The following is an 18,595-nucleotide window of genomic DNA, read 5'->3' on the forward strand; positions in this document are numbered from 1 at the left end:
GGGGGTGTTCAACAGGTGCTGCCCCCATCGGGGTCCAGGCACGTGGAATGCTAAGCGTGTTCTGGGCCTCTGCGTGGTGGACATCTGTCCTCCTAGGCTGAGAAAGAAGACACAAGGGTTTCTCCGTTTCCTCCTCATGGGGATCGGGTGGCAGTCCTTTGATCTCAGGGACAGAGACCCGTGGTCCCCAGTTGGGGGTGGGCACATGCTAAGATTAGGAGCTCAGACTGGGTGCTTCTGGGACAGGTCTTCCTCCCTGGTCTCCCCGCTGCCTGGGCCAGCCCACCACTTCCGGAGTCCAGACACCTGGAGCTTGGCTGCCCTCTTGTGACCAGGAGGCAGCAAGGAGGTGGAACAGAAAGCCGGAAAGAACCTCGATGACCTGGGGATGACTGCCTTCCTCCAAGCTGCATTTCTTGGAAACCTGAGAAGGAGTGCAGCGTCTTCACCCCAGGGTCCCGGGGGACGGGGCACGCAGTTTCCAGCAAGAAACAAGCTCTGTGAGGTGTTCCTAGAACTCCGAGTGAAGCCTTCCGCCCCAGGTCCCCCTCGCTCAGGAGAACCTCACTTAAGGCTTGAACAACTTTGATGCCAGAAGGGAGCGGTTTCACATAACCCCTCCCATGGCTTCCCAGTGTGTGGTGTGGTCGGGTCTTCCCACAGTGGCTGCAGGCCTGTGAGGGGGTTGCAGCACTTATCACGATGTCAGCCTCTTCACAGATGCAGAGACTGAGGCACAGCAAGAAGCAGCATTTACCTGAAACTCCATTTTCTAACGCCACTTGTTGGCGTTAACAACAAGTTAACTTGTTGCAATCATTAACTCCTGCAATTTTGAGACAGCGGGAGGGGCAGAGAGGGAGAGAACCCAAGCAGGCTCCTCACCGTCAGCGCAGAGCCCGAACTCCTGAGCCGTGAGATCACACCCTGAACAAATCCCCGAGCTGGACGTTTAAAACGACTGTGCCACCCAGGCGCCCCGGTTTCTGCTCCCACTAAGTGGACAAGCTCAGTTTACACAGGAGGAGAGAGTCCTCAGGTGTTCATTTTTTTTTTTTTTTTTTTTTTTGGGGGGGACAGAGAGAGACAGAGCATGAACGGGGGAGGGGCAGAGAGAGAGGGAGACACAGAATCGGAAACAGGCTCCAGGCTCCGAGCCATCAGCCCAGAGCCCGACGCGGGGCTCGAACTCACGGACCGCGAGATCGTGACCTGGCTGAAGTCGGACGCTTAACCGACTGCGCCACCCAGGCGCCCCTCAGGTGTTCACATTTGTCAGGATGCTTCCAGCAACCGGTAACAAAGTCTCGATGGAAACCAGCTTAAATAGTAAAATTGATTCCTTGGCTCACCTGTCCGAAACCTCTGGAAGCAGGTTGGGCTCAAGCTGACCAGTCAGAGGCTGACCATCTCTCTGGGATTTTCTCCACCTGAGCTCTACCTGTGTCGTCATCTTCCCTTGCGGCTGCTCCACTTTCAGGTTCAGGCTCACGCGGCTCACCCGGAAGGGCCTTCCTTTCCCTCCTCCATACTCCAAAGCTGCGGGCCTTGCTTTGCCCCCGCCAGTCTTAGGTCATGAGCTCAGGACAGGGGACAGCCGGAGCCCGACCGGGTTAGAGCACTCAGGCGGGTGACGGAGATGGGGGTCAGCCCCACCTGGGGTCGTTCCCTGGGCATCTAGAAGCCAGGGATGGAACAGATGTTGCCTCGGTGCTCTTAAGCTGCTCTTGTCCCCACAAGAAGGGGGTGCCGCTACAGACCATCTGAAACTTTTTATCTGTGCAGACCGAAGCCATCTCTGGGGTTGGCCACAGCCAGACGGGAGGGCTGGTAACAGCCCCTCCGTGTCTCCTCGGAGCCGGGGGCTGCGGGTCCTACAAACCTCTGGAGTTTGCTGAGCCCCACGCGCTCACGGCAGGAAGTGCTCCGTGTTTGGATCCATGGAGTCCTCCCAACGGCCCGGCAGAGGGCAGAGTTCGGTGTACAGGAGCTGGGAGTCCAGTGGAGAGCGGACACCCCTGATGGGGAGCGGGCTGTGGACACAGTGGCCTAAGAGACACGTCCTGCAGGACAAACCGGAGTTGGCCAGGGGGGGACAGGGCGAGAAAAACGTTCTAGGCGGAAAGAACGGCATGCGTTAAAGCCCCCAGACCTCCGGGGACCCGGAAGACCCCGCACCCCATCTGCCGCCCGCCGCCTGCCTGGCACTGGGAGAGAGGGCCCCGAGGGAGGGGCCTGACCGACTGCGAGGGCGCAACAAGGTTTTCACCGGGGTCTCCCGCATCTGCGCAGCCACCGGGCCACATCTGCACCGATGAGGCAGAGGCTAGGGATGGAAAAACCCCTGGGGACCCCTTGGCCCCAAACCCAAATTCAGGTGGCTGCGAGGCCACCAGGTAACTTAGGGGCGAGAGGAGGGCTGCAGCGGACTCCAAGGGCAAGAACTCCGCTGAGGGACCCAGCGGGGCCAGCCACGGTCTCTGCGAGAGGCCGACCCGCACCCCCGCCCGGGGGCGCATTTTGCCGAGAGCGCGGGGAGGGCCTCGCTTCCGACTACACCCGCTTCCGGGCTTGCACTTTTTGCGCCCTGTGGGCATCGGCTCACAGAGGAAGGATGGAGAGGACGCTCTCGCGGCGGTGGGGACGTGCGCTCCCCGCCCAGCTCCCGGCTTCCCGCCCTGCTGCTGCTCGGGCTGTGCGCCTCTCTCCGAGCCTCAGTTTCCCCACGCATAAAGTAGTGAGGGGCGGTCGCGGACGATTTCAGGGCGCCCCGGCTCGGTGCGGCCCCCACCCCGGATGGGTGGGCGGGGCCTGGGATCTCTCGGCCGCCACCCTGGTCGCCGCCCCCGTCCCCGCGGGGCTGAGGCCGGGAGGCCCCGCCCCCCGCCCACGAGGAAGTGGCTGCGGCGCGGCACGGGGCCCAGAGCCGGTTCGGCGCGTCGACTGCCCAGAGTCCGCGGCCGGGGCGCCCCGAGGTGAGCGGGCTGGGGGCCGTCGGGAGGGGAGAGGGCGCTCGGAGGAGACGGGACGGGGAGTTGCACGCGGGTGGGGAGGGTTACGGGGCGACCGCAGGTGTGGGGGCGCGGGGAGGGGGCCTCTCCAGGTGTGTGGGGTCGCCTGGAGGTGAGGGGACCAGCGGATGGTGTTCTCCTCCGGGTGAGGGAAATGCAGGGCTCCCTGCCCCAGGAGCCCTCGGGGCGGCCCCGGCCCCCCGTTCCTCCTGCCCCCCGTCCCCCCTGCCCCGGCCGCCCCTCCCTGACTCTGCCCCGAGGTCGGTGTCCCCCGTTATTTCGGGCCGCGAGGGCCCCACGCCCAGTCACTTCCCCTCCATCCTCCAGCCTTCCGGGTTGCTCCGGCCGGGAAATGAGCTGGCGCCCCCGCCCACCTTGTCCCTCCCTCCCTCCCCGCCCTCCCCCCCCCCGGGCCACCTCCCCGGCCCCCAGCCCGCCCCCGGCCCCTGGGGCCGGGTCCGCGATCCGTACGGGGAGGGGGTCCCGAATGCGGGACCGAGCGGCCCCTCCTTCGCCGGCGGCGGGGAGGGCAGACAGGCCGTCCAGGGCGGTGACTGTAACACTGTGAAGACTGGCAGGAAGCCCCGGAGCCCGCCGAGCACGGGACGGAGCCGGAGGCGCTCCCCGGGGTTCTTCCAGGCTGGCCCCAGACTCCCCGCGCGGGGCAGGCAATGCCGCCCAGTGGTTAAGCGCGCGCATTCCCCGTGAGGCCTCAGGGACCCGGGTGAGGGTGCCAGATTCCTTCCCTGGCCCATGATCTCAGCAAGCCGCCTAACTTCTCTGGGCCGCAACCTTCCCCATCTGTAAAATGGGGGCCTTTCAAGTTGTGAGGCTTACATGGGATAACGTGTAGAAGGCACTTGGCAACGTGCCAGGCACACACAGGGTGAGGATTCTCTTATTTATTGTTGCCACTGCCAGGATAAGGCCTGCCCACACTTATCAGTGTCCAGATGATGCCAACCTCCGAGATTTGGGGTCAGAATCCCAAACTGACGTTGAGGAGCTGCGTGGCTTCGAGCAAATCGTTGCTTTTGTCTGACTCTGTTTCCTCCTGTACAAAATGAAGGTTTAGAAAAACAAACATCAAAATAACTTCTTAGGCTTGTTTTAGGAAGTAAAAGAGAATGTACGTCAAAGTCTTGGGTAAATACTGGGCACTTAAAGATGCCAGGAAAGTTAGTTTACGTGTGTCTTTGTGCGTGATCCACATAGGTCTTTTCAAATAGTTAAATGGTATCCTAACATGTTAGTGTCACAAGTCGTTCCATATTTGTAGTCTTTGGGTTTTTCCACCCCTTCCACCATTCTAAAGGGAGTTATTATGGACATGTTTGCTTTAAAAAAAAAAAAAAAAGCCAGTGGCTATTTGCTTAGCACCAAAATGAATTTATGCCAGCGAAGTGTTATTTTTCAGTTCCTGTTCCTGTTCTTTGTTCCTACAGTTGCTGCCCCTCAGAAAGGTTGAACAATTTAGCAACAAATGAGCATTTCTCCACAACCCTGCCCACATTGAGTTTTATGTGTTTTTGGATTTTGTTTCTGTTTGGGTTGTTTCATCAAGATTTATGGTGCCTTTCTATGATTGTTTTCATTTATGCTTCTTGATTTTTGCCTGGTTTGTAAGACCTCAGGAGCAGAGTTGGGGAGGAGAGGCCGGCTGGTCTGTTTGGGGTGGCAAGGGCTGTTCCATACACAACAGGAAGCTGAGTAACTGCTTAGCACGTGTGCAAAATGGCTTGCTCGCGGCTCCCTGGAGCGTCTGAGCTGGGTGGGGACTTCCCTGAGTGCCTGTAGGGCCAAGATCCTGCTCCAGACAGCTCCTGCCTGGTTTAGCCTCGAATGCGGCTGAACCATTCTCTGGATTCAGAGAAGCTGAAGCAGTAAGAAACCTACTGCCAACGCCTTGTTCAGCCCCAGGCTTTTCTGATACAGAGGTGAAGGAAGTATAAACTGAGGGTATCCATGGAGAGAGTCAGAATTTGACCCCGGCACTGTAGTAAGGAAGGCAGCCTGGCCCAAGGCTTTACCTGCCTTGCTTTGCTTTGGAGAGGAGCTGAGTTCTTCCCACATCCTCAGAGAGGACCTTCTTGATTTCAGGTTTCCAAGCTTTCTTGATTGTTGGCCCTAATCAGGAAAAAAAAAACCTGAGCACGTACTCCCCGGTAAATACTTATAAATTGCACACATATGTCACTGAAATAATGAAGCATATTCATTCCTTATAACCTATCTCCTGAAGAAAAGGATGGGATTCATTCAGTCACATTCAAGAGATATTTACTGAGCACCTACTATGTGCCAGGTACTCTAACTGATGCTGGATACATCGGTGAACAAACACATACCCCGCCCCTATGGAGCTTACGTCCCTACCCCAGTGCGTCTCTGGAACCCCGTGCGTCTCTGGAACCCCGTGCAGGGAGACCCACACCCTACTTTGGAGACCCAACTCCCCGCTCCCAGTCCTCACCCCTCTTCCCTGTGCTCTCCCACCCCTAGCCCTGGGGGATCTCCAGTCCATTCATACTGCGCATTCACGGTGTGCTGGAAGGACGCAGGGGAAGTGCTTTTGGGAACACGGAGATCCTGGTTTCAGGCTGGCGGAGGGGAGCCAGCCGGGGGAGACTCAGGGTCTGGCCCACACTCCCCCAGCCTCTGTTTCTGGGTTAATCAGAGCCAGAGTCCTGCACACGGACCTCTGGGCTCCTTCCTCTCTCTGTCCCCAACAGTTAAATGGGCCCATGGTGCTGGCTCACAGGGCTGCAGTGACAAGTGGGTGGGTGTTCCGGAGACCATGGCCCCAGCCTGCCTTGGTCTCTACCAGGAGCCACTGCTGAAGCACCACCTTGTCCACCCACTTGGGCCAAGTAGCCCTAGTTGCATTTTCCTCAGGGTGGCTGGCTGGGAGTGGGTGCCCCCCTCCCCCAACCCCTGTGGAGGTTTTCCTGGGAGTAATGCAGCCCAAGCTCCCCGCGGCAGGGTGGCCTGGTGTGAAGGCTGCTTCACTGCTTCTGACCACAGGGAACAATCCAGTGATTCTCCTCTAGGAGGATACAGCCCCCAAGGCCACAGTGGCCAGATACCTACTCCCCCCTCTGGATGGCCACTTCCTCATTTGAAACGTGGGGGTTGGGAGTCATTGCTGAGGCCCTGCTGGCTTTAGTTGCTTTGCAGAAGTTACAAAAAAGTGATGAAAAGGAGAAAATGCACCTTCTCTCCCATCCCCTTCCCTACCCTCTACCCCCTTTAAGGTGTTGATTCAGTGTACTACGAGTATTTCTGAATGAATTCATGCTAAAGTGTGATTGGCTGATAGATGTGGTCTGAACCTCCCGCCCCTGCCTGTCCCACTGTGCCTGTAGCCATCTTTATCAGCCCCTTCCTCTCCCACTTGAGAACCTTTGGGTTTCAGGAAACAACGGTCAGGGCTCCCCAGGTCAGGGCTCCCCAGGTCCTCTTGGCTGCATTATTCACTAGTTATGGAAGCTGCTGTCTCAGCAGACCCAGCCTCTCCATCTTCACAGCCTGGGACTCTGGAGCACCTCGCTAGATGGGCTTTCTACAGCCTGGCCCATGTGTTTAGCCACTCTTAGCAAGACCCTGCAAGGAGCGGAGACCCCGGGGGCCACACAGTCTGGGACAGCTGGAGCTGGGAAGTTGTGTTGTGCTAATGAGGTGCAGGCTCAAGTCTAGGACCCAGAGACCACCCCCACCCCCCCAGGGCTGTAGCCACAGGGCTTCCTCCTGGGCCACCGGGGGCTGAAGGGGTAGGGGGTGGTTGGCCTCAGCTGGAGTTCCGAGGCCACGAGAGCCCAGCTGGGGTGTGGAAGTGGGCCTCTGCCTGATCTCGGCCCCACTGGTGACCGTGGGAAATGGGGGTGGGCAGATGAGCACAGTATAGTGTTCCGGTAGGCCTGGAGCTCCCACTTCTTAGTCTTGTCATCTGTGGTGTGGACAGCGATGAAGTGCCCCAGCCAAGCTGGATGCCAGAGCTGACCCAGCCCCGAGGCTCCGGAAGTGCCAGGGGAAATCCCCATCAGGCCTGCTGACCCGAGCTGGGGGCCCCCCCAAAGAGCCACTTCCGGGGCCTTTGCCTTCCACAAAGAGGCTTTATAAGGAGAGGCTGGGGAAGTAGCCATGGTGGGAGCAGTGTGCTTTTGTGTGTGTGTGTGTGTGTGTGTGTGTGTGTGTGTGTGTGCGCGCGCGCGCGCAGGGCTGAGCACGCATGAGCGTGTGTGGCTGGAGCGGCTGCAGGTGTGTCCACTCTCTCCACAGTGCTGACTGGGGACCCGCCTGGTGCCCCGCTCCAGGCATGTCCCTGCCCTGTACATGCCTGTGTGTCTGTGTGATCTGGGCTGCCCCAGAACCTTCCAGAGCTTCCTGCAATAAATGAAAACAGGTGTTGCATCTGGGCTGGGCAAGAGTTGCTGGGGGGTCAGGAAGCCGGGCCCGGCAGGATGCGTGGTGCCACCTCGGGCCAGCTGGTCACTGAGCCCCGGATTTCTCAGCTGGACGGTGGGCTACATGCAGCTCGTCCTTCTCCTGTGCCTGAGCCCGAGCTCAGTGCTGTGCCTTCCAGCAGGGCCTCCTGGCCTGCCACCTGGGTAAGCTCCGCCCGAACAGGTGGCCCATCTTGTGAGGGGCCGGCTAGGTGCCCGCTAGGTTCCTGGGTTTTCAGGGCCCAGGCCCAGAGCTGGGGAGAAGCCTTTCTTCAGCCCAGTCCCTGGGACACAAGAGCTGCCGGTCTGGTGGGGGAGGCAGCCAAGTTCCTGGTGACACCAGACACCTGTGTGACTGGGCAGGTAGCTTCCGCTTGTTGGACCTCGGCCTCTACATCTGTCATCTGGGGCTGTGGCATCTGAGCACAAAAGTCGAGAGCGCCTGGGGTCCGGGAGGGATATGAAGTAGGTGAAGGGGACCAACCGTAAAACTCACCTTGCTGAGTGCCGAGTGATTCACAGAATGGTTGAGTCACTACATTTTACACCTGAAACTAACATTGTGTGTTAATTATACTGGTATTAAAAAAAAAAAAATACCTGGACTGTTTAGAGCTGGCAAGTAAGGAGCATTCAGGAAATGTTGGGTGGTAGTGTTTAAAAAAAATTTTTTTTTACTGTTTATTTATTTTGAGAGCGCATGCAAGCAGGGGAGGGGCAGAGAGAGAATCCCAAGCAGGCTCCATGCTGTCAGTGCAGAGCCTGATGTGGGGCTTGAACCCACGAGCCATGAGATCATGACCTGAGCTGAAATCCAAGAGCTGGACGCTTAATCAATTGAGCCGGCCAGGCACCCATTTTTTAATTTAAAAAATTGTTGTAATGTTTATTTATTTTTGAGAGACAGACTGAGAGCGCGAGTAGGCGAGGGGCAGAGAGAGAGGGAGACACAGAATCTGAAGCAGGCTCCAGGCTCCAAACTGCCAGCACAGAGCCCAACACAGGGCTCGAACTCATGGTTGTGAGATCATGACCTGAGCCGAAGTCAGATGCTTAACTGACTGAGGCATCCAGGTGCCCCGTTCTAATTTTTTAAATAAAAAACTTACTCTTCTGGACACGAGTGAGAGTAAACAATCGTGTTCCTCACATACTTACCGAGCACCTATTATGTGCCAAGCAAAACAGGGAAAGAATTGTGAACAAGACAAGTGGAAAATGTCTGTCCCCATCAAGCTCGTTCCGTCCCAGCTGGGACAGAGAACGGGTGAAGGGAGTGAGTCCAGTGTAACGAATGTTCCACGAGGATTCTTTGTGGAGAAAGTTCAGTCTGGAAGAGGGAGTGCTGAGGTAGGGGAAGGTGGTCGCGGTTTCAAATCAGCAGTCAGAGAGGGCCTCGCCAGAAGGTGGTGTTGGGGTGCAGACTTAAACAGGGCAGCGATGAGGGCTCCCCACGCAGGCCCCCAGGGATGGAGCTTAGGAGGTGGAGGGAACCGCCAGTGCAAAGGCCTGAGGCCCGGTGTGCCCCAGGATCAGCCGCGGGTCTAGCAGGGGAGACAGACCCCTAGTGGGTAGACCATGGCTGGGTGTTACCACGCGGGAGCTGCCATTTCATGAACACCTGCTATGGCATATCATCTTATTTTACCCTCTTAACACCTCCGGGGGCAGGATTCCTGTTCCCATTTTGCAGATGTGGACATTGAGGTTCAGAGAGGGTGAGCAGGGCTTTGCCAAATGGAATAGGGGTGGGCAGGGCTGTGCGGGAAGGGGTGGGGGCGAAAGGACTGCCTGTGTGTACCCCACCCGGCCGCAGGCTCAGCGGGCTCCTCTGAAGCTCAGCGGCAGGGCCTGAGCCGGGGGCGGGGGGGAAGGCCCTATCAAGGTGGGAGGTGCCGTCAGTGCTGGGCCCAGTTCTGGGGGTGTACCCAGCTGCCCTCTGTACCTGCCTTCATCCCCACAGCCCAGCCACCCACTCTGGGCCGTCCCGCCCCACCCCTCCTCCCCTTGAAAGGATTTCTGGGTGAGAAAGGGCAGACCTGCCTCCACCTCCCCCCCCCCCCCATCTCCTGAAAGCCAAGCTCTGGGTGTGGAAGGCCTGCTGCGTGCTGGGCACCACCTGCCTTGCGTCCCCACCCCATCCTTCCCGGGGGGTGGGGGGGCACTCTACCTGTGAGGAAACCCAGGTGCAGGTGGTGAGCACCGACAAGGCACAGGTCAACACACCATACCCACGGGAAGGAAGTGGCATTGGAAGGCCAGCCCCTGCTGCCTGCCCACGGGGTCGGCTGGGAGCCCGGTCTGGGATCAGACACAGGGCTGACTTGGGGTCCCTTCCTCTCGGGCACAGGAGCTGAGCGGTCATGGCTTACCACAGCTTCCTCGTGGAGCCCATCAGCTGTCACGCCTGGAACAAGGACCGCACCCGTGAGTACCCGCTGCCTGTGGGCTGGCAGAGGAGGGGCGGGAGCCCCCTGGCCTGTGAGCTCTGGGGGCCGGCTGTTCCCCTCCTCATCTCTGGTCCTGAGTGTGTAAGAGGGGATGAATGAGCTCGGGGCGGGGGGGGGGGCAGCAGGCAAGTGGGCACCGCGGGGTGGAGGTGACAGCACAGCCCCGCACCTGCTGCAGGTGCCGCTCGGGCTCCCAGGCTGGGGGTGAGAGGTGAAGACAGCCCGCAGTGGCAGGTAGTGACATGAACAGTGAAGAAAAACATGCAGGAGGGGAAAGCATGGGAGGCAGAGGCGCTGGTTTAGAAAAGGTGGCCAGGAGGAAGGGACATGTGCACAGAGACACAGAGACGGCGAAGGAGCCAGCCATGCCAAGGCCCTGAGGCAGGAGAGCGTGGCATCGTCAGGAGCAGCAAGGAGCCCAGGGCTGGAGCTGGGGAGCAGAGGGCAGTAGCAGGGGGAAGGGAGAATTCCCAGAGGTCATGAGACCGCTGTGGGGGTGCCTGGGGGTAGCGGGTTCAGGTGAAGGGTGGCTAGTCCCCAGGGAGGGGTCACAAGGTGTTTCAGGGAACCCCCTGCCAAGGCAGTGAAGAGCGAGGTATTGCCCAGATGGCCTGCGAAGGGTGTTCCTGGTAGAAGGGAGTCATGAGGGAATGGGTGGGGGGGGGAACTTGGGCACGCATGCCTCCTCACTCCCCTCTCCTCCCCTCCCCTCCCCTCCCGCAGAGATTGCCATCTGCCCCAACAACCACGAGGTACACATCTATGAGAAGAGCGGGGCCAAGTGGGTCAAGGTGCACGAGCTCAAGGAGCACAATGGACAGGTGACAGGTGCGTCAGACCGACTGGGATCACTCTCCTGGAAGGAAGCAGGGGGATGGGGCAGGGCCAGCCAGGGCCATCCTCCCAATCAGTGTGTTAGGTAGGCTAGTTTGGGTTGCAAGCAACACAACTCTGATTCAAACTGGCTTAAGTTAAAAGGGATCATGTTGCCCCTTATTACTGAAAAACTCAGAGAGGTTTCTGGGCTTCAGGAAAGGTTTGATCCAGCAGCTCAGCTCAGAGTCACCAAGGACCCATTTCTCTTCTGTCTCTTGGCTTTCCGGCATGTTTGGAGATATTTTGGAGAGCTGTAACACTCTCAAGAAGTTCTGGTAGTATCCCTTGGAGCAGCTTTCCTCCAGATTGTGTCCCTTAATCCCCTCCTCCACCAGCGCTGTAGAGCCACCTCTGCTGGAGGACTTCAGCCGCGTTTCCTCCCTGCCCCACAGGCATCGACTGGGCCCCCGAGAGTAACCGGATTGTGACCTGCGGCACAGACCGCAACGCCTACGTGTGGACGCTGAAGGGCCGCACGTGGAAGCCCACGCTGGTCATCCTGCGGATCAACCGGGCTGCTCGCTGTGTGCGCTGGGCCCCCAACGAGAACAAGTTCGCTGTGGGGAGTGGTTCCCGTGTCATCTCCATCTGCTATTTTGAGCAGGAAAATGACTGGTGGGTGCCTGGGAGGGTTGGGAGTGGGTTGGGAGGAACCCTGGGGGCTGCAGACTAAAAGGCGGTGGGGCTGGTGTCCCAGGAAGCACTGGATGGCGTGCCAGGTCACTGTTCATGTGACCCTGGCAGAGTAGAGCCTCGTAGGCGAGGGGCACTTCCACAGCCGTCCCGTTGATGAGGGCACAGACCACACCACGACTGCTCGGAGGGCCTTGCGGAAAGCCCTGCATGCATGCTGGCATGGACTCCCCGACAGCCCCCTGGACTGGACATCTGTTGTCCCCACTTTACAGATGAGCAAAGGGAGGCCCTGAGGTGGTCACTCGCCCAGGATGTCCAGCCTGTCATGTTCCAGGGCCGCGTTGTAGTATCTTCCCCTAGGTCCCTGAGGGCAGAGGAGAAGCTGGAGTCTGGGACACCTGAGATCACATTGCACCCTGGCCAGCTGGCTGCTGTGACTCCTCACTGAGCCTGCCCCCCCCGGGTTGTCATGCAGTTTATTATTATTTTTAACGTTTATTTTTGAGAGAGGGACACAGCACAAGTCGGGGAGGGGCAGAGAGAGGGAGGCACAGAATCCGAAGCAGGCTCCAGGCTCTGAGCTGTCAGCATGCAGCCCGTTGTAGGGCTCAAACCCATGGGCCTCGAGATCGTGACCTGAGCTGAAGTTGGACGCTTAAGCGACTGAGCCACGCAGGTCCCCTGGGTTGTCATGGGGTTTAAAGGAAACCCGGGATAGAGGGCCCACCCTGGAGGCCACTTGGCACATCACTGGCCTGATCTGGGCCCTGGCAGGCTGGTGGGCTGGCAGCACCCAGGCCCCTCCCTCCTGGGACCTTGTCAGGGGGGTTGGGGGTAGAGGGTCTGTGGAGCCCCATGGGAACATGGAGTCCCTGGGGCACAGAGGCCATGTGTGCTGAGCTCGCCCGTCCCGACCCCCTTCGATCCATCTGTCCAGGTGGGTGTGCAAGCACATCAAGAAGCCCATCCGCTCCACGGTCCTCAGCCTGGACTGGCACCCCAACAACGTGCTCCTGGCCGCAGGCTCCTGTGACTTCAAGTGCCGGTGAGCGGGCAGGGTCTGGATGTCAGCACAGGAACTAGGAGTGGAGGGTGGAGGGAGCCCTGCACCCCGTGACCCAGACCAGCTCTGCTGGCAGGCAGGCTCACCCGGGGCCTCAGCCCGGCATCTGAGAGGTTTTGCTTTTCGAGAAGGGTCGTCGCTGGGCCCCGTCTCCAGCTCTTGTAGAGTCTTGGCAGGATGCATCCCTTGCTGCCTCTCCGTGTCAGCAAGGAGTCATTCCTGGGCCCTCCTCTTCGGCTTCGTTAGAGTCCCCCTCCCTCGGTTTCCTTGTCTTCCATCTGGAGGACAACGAGCAGCTTAGACAAACCCATGCCCCATTATCTCGGGCCTGGAATGGAGCCTCTGGTTGCTCCTGGCGGTTTTTCACTTCTGGGCCCAGTGCCCCCGAGTCTCCCGAGGCCTCTGGCTCCCAGCTCCAGGCAGATGGCCTGGGCGCCTGGGAAACAAGGCTGCAGCAGGCACCGGAGGCCCCTTTGGAGGCCCCCGACACGCACAGAACGTCCTGATGAGGCTCCGTTGGTGGGTGGGGAGCTGGTTTGCTGGCACCTTGACCTGTCAGGTGGACCCCCGTGTTGGCCCTGGGAAAGCAGGGCAGGGAGGAGGGGCATCCACGGGGCTGGCTGTGAAGTGTAGGGGTCAGCGTGATGGGGACCAGGACACCCCCTGGGGACCGTGTCAGCCGTGCGTGGTCAGTCCTCAGATGAGGGCCCAAGGGCCCTGGGAGTTACAGGACACAAAGCCGGGACTCACTCCCTTGCACAGGAGGGCACTGAGGCCAGACTCGTCCAAGCGTGAAGATGCGGGGCGTGAAAAGCTGGCTGTGGTATCCACCAGCCTCTAGCTGGGCACTGACCTCAGCAGGCCACTTTGGGACAGGGAGTCCCTGGTCAGTCCCTCCCGGACCCCCGGTCTCCTGAGTTTTTTTTCTTTTGGTCTCTCCTGGCAGGATCTTCTCAGCCTACATCAAGGAGGTAGAGGAGCGTCCAGCACCCACCCCGTGGGGCTCCAAGATGCCATTTGGGGAGCTCATGTTTGAGTCCAGCAGTAGCTGTGGCTGGGTGCATGGCGTCTGCTTTTCAGCCAGTGGCAGCCGCGTGGCCTGGGTCAGCCACGACAGCACTGTGTGCCTGGCCGATGCCGACAAGAAAATGGCGTGAGTACAGGCCAGGGGAGTGGGGGGCAATGGAGGCACAGAGCAGGTGGGGACGGAGTGGCTGACCTCTCTCTCTCTCTCTCTCTCAGCGTGGCAACTCTGGCCTCTGAAACGCTGCCGCTGCTGGCCCTGACCTTCATCACTGAGAACAGTCTGGTGGCAGCGGTGAGGCAGGGAGGGGAGCAGTGCTAGTTAGAAAAGGTCTCCCAGAGATGGCCAGGCAGCCCTCCACTGCCCACCCCCCACCCCCTACCTTCTTTCCCTCCTTCCTTACTCCCACCCAGCTCCAGCCAGCCATCAATCTGCGGTCAGAATGGGTCGGTTACACCGCAGTAACAGCACCCCAGTTGCTATGACGTAACACAGTGTGGGCGTTGTGAGGGGCCCTGCTCTGTGCAGGTGGACGCTTTGTCTCCAAAACACTCACCCACCCCCCCCCCCCACCTTGGAGGAAGAATAAGGAAGTGGAGAATCACGCCCTGGACCCTGAGGTTTCTGCTTACATCTCATGGGCCAGTGGAAATTACAGGGTCACACCTAACTCAGTGGCGGCCACATGGTCCAGCCACACATCCAGAAGCGCACTGCCCTCCCTCCTTCCTTCTGTCCACCTATCTGTCAAGTCCCCTTTCAGCCCTCAGCAAATATACTATGGTCCCGGGGTGGGGGCGGGGGATTGGGCCTGCTTTGCCTAACAGAAGCGCCCAGCTGTGGGGTGTCTCCCAAAGTGGGTGTGACTGCTTGGGCAGAAAGTCCCTAGGTTTCCAGGGGGTGTCCCAGACAAGCTTTCTCAACTGTCCACTGGCCTTGTTGGGGGAGGGGCCACCCCTAGATGCTAGCCCCCACCATCCGTCCCTGTTCTATACCTGGGGTCCGTCCAGCCGGCTGTGTGTCTGAGCTGGCACTGGCTTCCCGCTGGCTCCACCAGAGGCCCCCGCCGCCCAGCCCCTATAGGTGTCATGTCTTGCCTCCAGCCTTGGATCCCCGTGCTTAGATTGGGGGCACCGTGCCAGCCCTCAGCCAGCGCTCCAATGGCACCCTCACGACTGTTGCAGGGCCACGACTGTTTCCCGGTGCTGTTTACCTACGACAGCGCCACGGGGACGCTAAGCTTCGGTGGGCGGCTGGATGTGCCCAAGCAAAGCTCGCAGCGTGGCTTGACGGCCCGCGAGCGCTTCCAGAACCTGGACAAGAAGGCGAGCTCAGAGGGCGGTGCGGCCGCAGGCTCGGGCCTGGACTCACTGCACAAGAACAGTGTGAGGTGAGGGTGGGGCCGACCCGGACTCTCCTCCCAGCAGGGTCAAGGTGAGGGCCCTGATTTAGGGAGCAGGGCGACCTGTCGGTTGCACAAAACTAGCATCAGGTGGGGACACAGCAGTCAGCGTGCCCCTCGCTTTTGGAACGTGGCTGTGTGGGGACCGTTGTAGAAGCTCTGGGATGGCCAGAGTGTGACCGGCCCCGAGGCTGTGCCTCCTTGAGGAATGAGGGGAGCGAGAGACAGTCCACAGCTCCCAAATCCTGCCAGCCACAGGTGTCCACTCCACAGCAAACCAGAGAGAAGTGTGGCCGCTTAAACCCTCCAGTAGCCACCAGGTCCGGTGTCCTTTTCAGACTAAACTCATGTCCCCTTTCAGGGCTTGTCAGAACTAGCCCTGCATATCTTCCCAGCCCTGCGTTTTGGTTTTTCCCCATCCAGTTACAGTCCTGCCACGCTGCACACTCCCCACACACGTGTGACGCAGGCCCTGCCCAGGCCTTTACACATCCCGTTCCACTCGCCTAGGCTTCCCTCGGCTCTATGAACACGCCTGCTCCTCCTCAAAGCAGACTCATGAACCCCGTTCTCTGTGACCCCTCACAGCCCACCCCCGGGGCTCTCTGCAAGCCGCTGCCCCAGAAGGGTGGGAGCTCCTGGAGGGCAGGCAGGCTGGAGTCCAGTGTGGCCACAGGCTGGGACCCATCAAGCCCTCGTCTTCTTTGCAGCCAGATCTCGGTGCTCACCGGAGGAAAGGCCAAGTGCTCCCAGTTCTGCACCACGGGCATGGATGGCGGCATGAGCATCTGGGACGTGAAGGTGAGGCCTGTCCCACCATGCCCCTTCCTCCCCCTCCCCACTGGAGAGCCCCCTTCATTCTTACAGAAGGGCACTCCTTTGGGACGAAGGGTGATGAGGGACACCCTCTCCAGCACCTCCCTTTAGGGCTGGGACGGGGGAGGGTAAGGTCCCTGCGGGTGGGGTGTGGCAGGACCACTGAGAACTAGCCTGTCCTGCTTGTCTCCTTCCAGAGCTTGGAATCAGCCTTGAAGGACCTCAAGATCAAATGACCTGTGAGAAATATGTTGCCCTCATCTCAACTGCTGGGGGGAGGGGGTCAGGGAGGCTAAGGGTTGCTTTGCTGAACGTTTCTAGGGTACCAGTTTGGGTCCCCATGGGGACTGCTCCATCCAGAGGGGAGGGACGGGGTGGGAAGCTTTTCTTACCTATTGAAGGAACACGTGCCTTTTTCTTAAAGAAATGCTTTCATTTAGTGTGAAAAACAAATGTTCCCAAAGCACGGTGCTGGTCATGAACTGCTTCAAAAACATGGAGGGAATAAAAAAGCAATCACAGACCTGGTCTCTGTGTCTGGGAGGAGTTCATTTTCACAAGGGCTCAGGTAGCTTATTTTTCCTTGTCAGCAAAATTGATCTTTAAACCCAAGGGCCTTCCCCTAAATGGTTCCTTTCCCTGCGGTCCAGCCAGGGGTCTGCCAGAAGCAGGTGTCCGTCCCATCATTCAGTAGCCTGATTCCCAGACCAGTGGTTGCACATTTTAGCTGGTTCTGGGCTTTAATGGGAAAGTATTTCTCTACTCGATGCTGGCAGTTGATTTTTGATACATGCACATGATTTCCTGAGACAGTTTTTCCCCCATTCCTGTTTCACTCAGAGCGCCTATTTAACGTGTGCTTCTTAGTGTCCTATTCACGGTTTTTTCTTAGTCTAGTTGGGTAACATGATTTACATCAACAGATCAGAACTGTGAACTCCCCCTTACATTTGCATAAAAATGGTACCTCAAGATGCCTTCTCTCAAACTGTTCTAGGCCCGTCCCTCAAGAGAGCCGCCTCAGTCGCAAGAGGCCCACAGATCCTTCTTTAAATCACAATGAGACGGGCCACACAACTCCTCTTATTGTCTATGAAATGCAGTGCCAAGGTCCACCCAGCCAGTACCAGCCCTCTGCAAAGTGAGCTTCTGGTCCTGACTCAACTGTTGTCAGGCACCGGAAGGCTAGGGAGATATTCGCATACGTTTTTCTACAGCTCAGCTCGGGGCTGGAAACATGGCCCCAGGGTATCAGTGTTGTTCCGAGACCCCGAGGAACAGGCCCCCCCTTACTCTTAGAGAAAGATGAACGGCAAACAGGCTCTTGTTTGGCCACCGAGGCCTCAAGCAGAGGCTTCACGGTGTCAACCGTCTGCCCTCATTACAGACAAGTCTTGGCTTAAAGCTGACAGGCTTGGGGTGCCTGGGTGGCTCAGTTAAGCGTCAGACTCTTCATTTCTGACAGCGTAGAGCGTGCTAGCGATTCTTTCTCTTCCTCTCTCTCTCTCTGCCCCACCCCTGCTCAAGTGCTCTTTCTCACAAAACACTAAAAAAAAACCCTGATAAGCTCAGTCATTTGCTTCTACCAAGAAGGATTTAAAGGCATTATGACACTGTAGGGTAGGACTGGCTCCTCAAAGGGTGGTCAAGGCTCCTGTGGCAGGTGGGAAGTCCCATCAGGGAAGGAGGGGATCTGGACCCTGTTCTGTGATGTGCACATCACCAGTGGACACCAGGACCACTGGCTGGGCTTGCTGGGCCTTCTTCTGTGCTCTGTGCCATGTCCTACTGGATGCTGAGGACAGTGGAGGAGACAAGAAGCTCATAGTCTGGTGGGGGAGGTAGATGATGACAACCCAGTGTTTTTTGTAGGGGGAGAAGGTGGCAGAGAAAGAAAAGGAAGGGTTGGGGCTGAGGGAAGTTTCCAGGCAAGTAATAACATGCAAGGGCTGGGGGCAAGGGTTTGACCCTTCTAGGAGTCAGAGGACTGATAGGGCGCAGGACAGGGATGAGATGGGTGGGTAAGGCTGGGAAGGTCCCCAGAGACCAGCTTCTGGAGGCCCCTCACATCCTGGGGAATCAGGCCACTAGAACTGGGCAGAGATCTGAGGTTGCTGCTGTTGTGTGGGTGTGAGATGATGTGGGAACAGCACAGGCCCTGAGGACCAAGAGGATGCAGGGGAGGAGGGACAGGGAGCAGCTGGGGTGACCTGGGTGAGTGGTGGAGGACACAACTGGGAGAATCCTAACACCCAAGAGTCACTGTGTCCCCACCTTGGGAGGAAGGCTTTGTTATTCCCATTTTAAGAGCATACTGAATGCCAGAGAAAGAAGTTACCTCTTCAAGGTCTCACGGGCAGGAGGCAGCAGAGCCAGGATCCAAGCTCAGGTTTGACTTCCAAGCCTTGAGGGGCGTCTGCTGAAATGTACTCGATGTGTGTCCGGATCTCTAGCTGAACCAGGAAGGAAATGCCTCAAGCCAGAACTCTTGCCAGCATGTCACCCAGGTATGCCGCTGAGATCTATACAACCTCTCATGGGCCTGCAGCCACCAGGGAAGTCCTCGCCTCCGGTCTCATACCAGGTCCAACAAGACAACAGTCCTGGGCACACCGGGAGCCTTGCTGGCCAAGCACGGCCTCTTCATGCCGGCCACTCCTGCAAATCAGCTTCCAGCACGTTAGAAGATACTTCCTTACCACCCCACGTGGCTCCAGTTCTGCTGGCTGGTGGCCCCTGGAGGCAACGACCGTGCACTATCTGTGCACCTTGCCAAACAGCCACCACCTTCTTGTACCTTCCTCCATCTTGTCAGAAAACCTCATTTGAATGGGACAGACCGAACCTGAGAACCTGAGATACGGCAGGACCTCCA

At 58.5% G+C, this 18,595-nt stretch overlaps 1 protein-coding gene across 1 annotated transcript; it reads left to right on the plus strand.

The window, feature by feature from the left end:
• The first annotated feature begins 2,871 nt into the window (after positions 1 to 2,871).
• ARPC1B (actin related protein 2/3 complex subunit 1B) lies at positions 2,872 to 16,248 on the plus strand. The gene is made up of 10 exons (XM_042972115.1): positions 2,872 to 2,975; positions 9,804 to 9,880; positions 10,627 to 10,731; positions 11,172 to 11,394; positions 12,353 to 12,460; positions 13,425 to 13,631; positions 13,721 to 13,796; positions 14,687 to 14,892; positions 15,615 to 15,705; positions 15,918 to 16,248. The coding sequence occupies exons 2-10, from the start codon at positions 9,817 to 9,819 to the stop codon at positions 15,954 to 15,956; spliced, it is 1,119 nt and encodes a 372-aa protein (XP_042828049.1). The 5' UTR covers positions 2,872 to 2,975; positions 9,804 to 9,816; the 3' UTR covers positions 15,957 to 16,248.
• The last annotated feature ends 2,347 nt before the right edge of the window (positions 16,249 to 18,595 follow it).

Source organism: Panthera tigris, chromosome E3 (assembly GCF_018350195.1).
Source record: "Panthera tigris isolate Pti1 chromosome E3, P.tigris_Pti1_mat1.1, whole genome shotgun sequence".
NCBI lineage: Eukaryota > Metazoa > Chordata > Mammalia > Carnivora > Felidae > Panthera > Panthera tigris.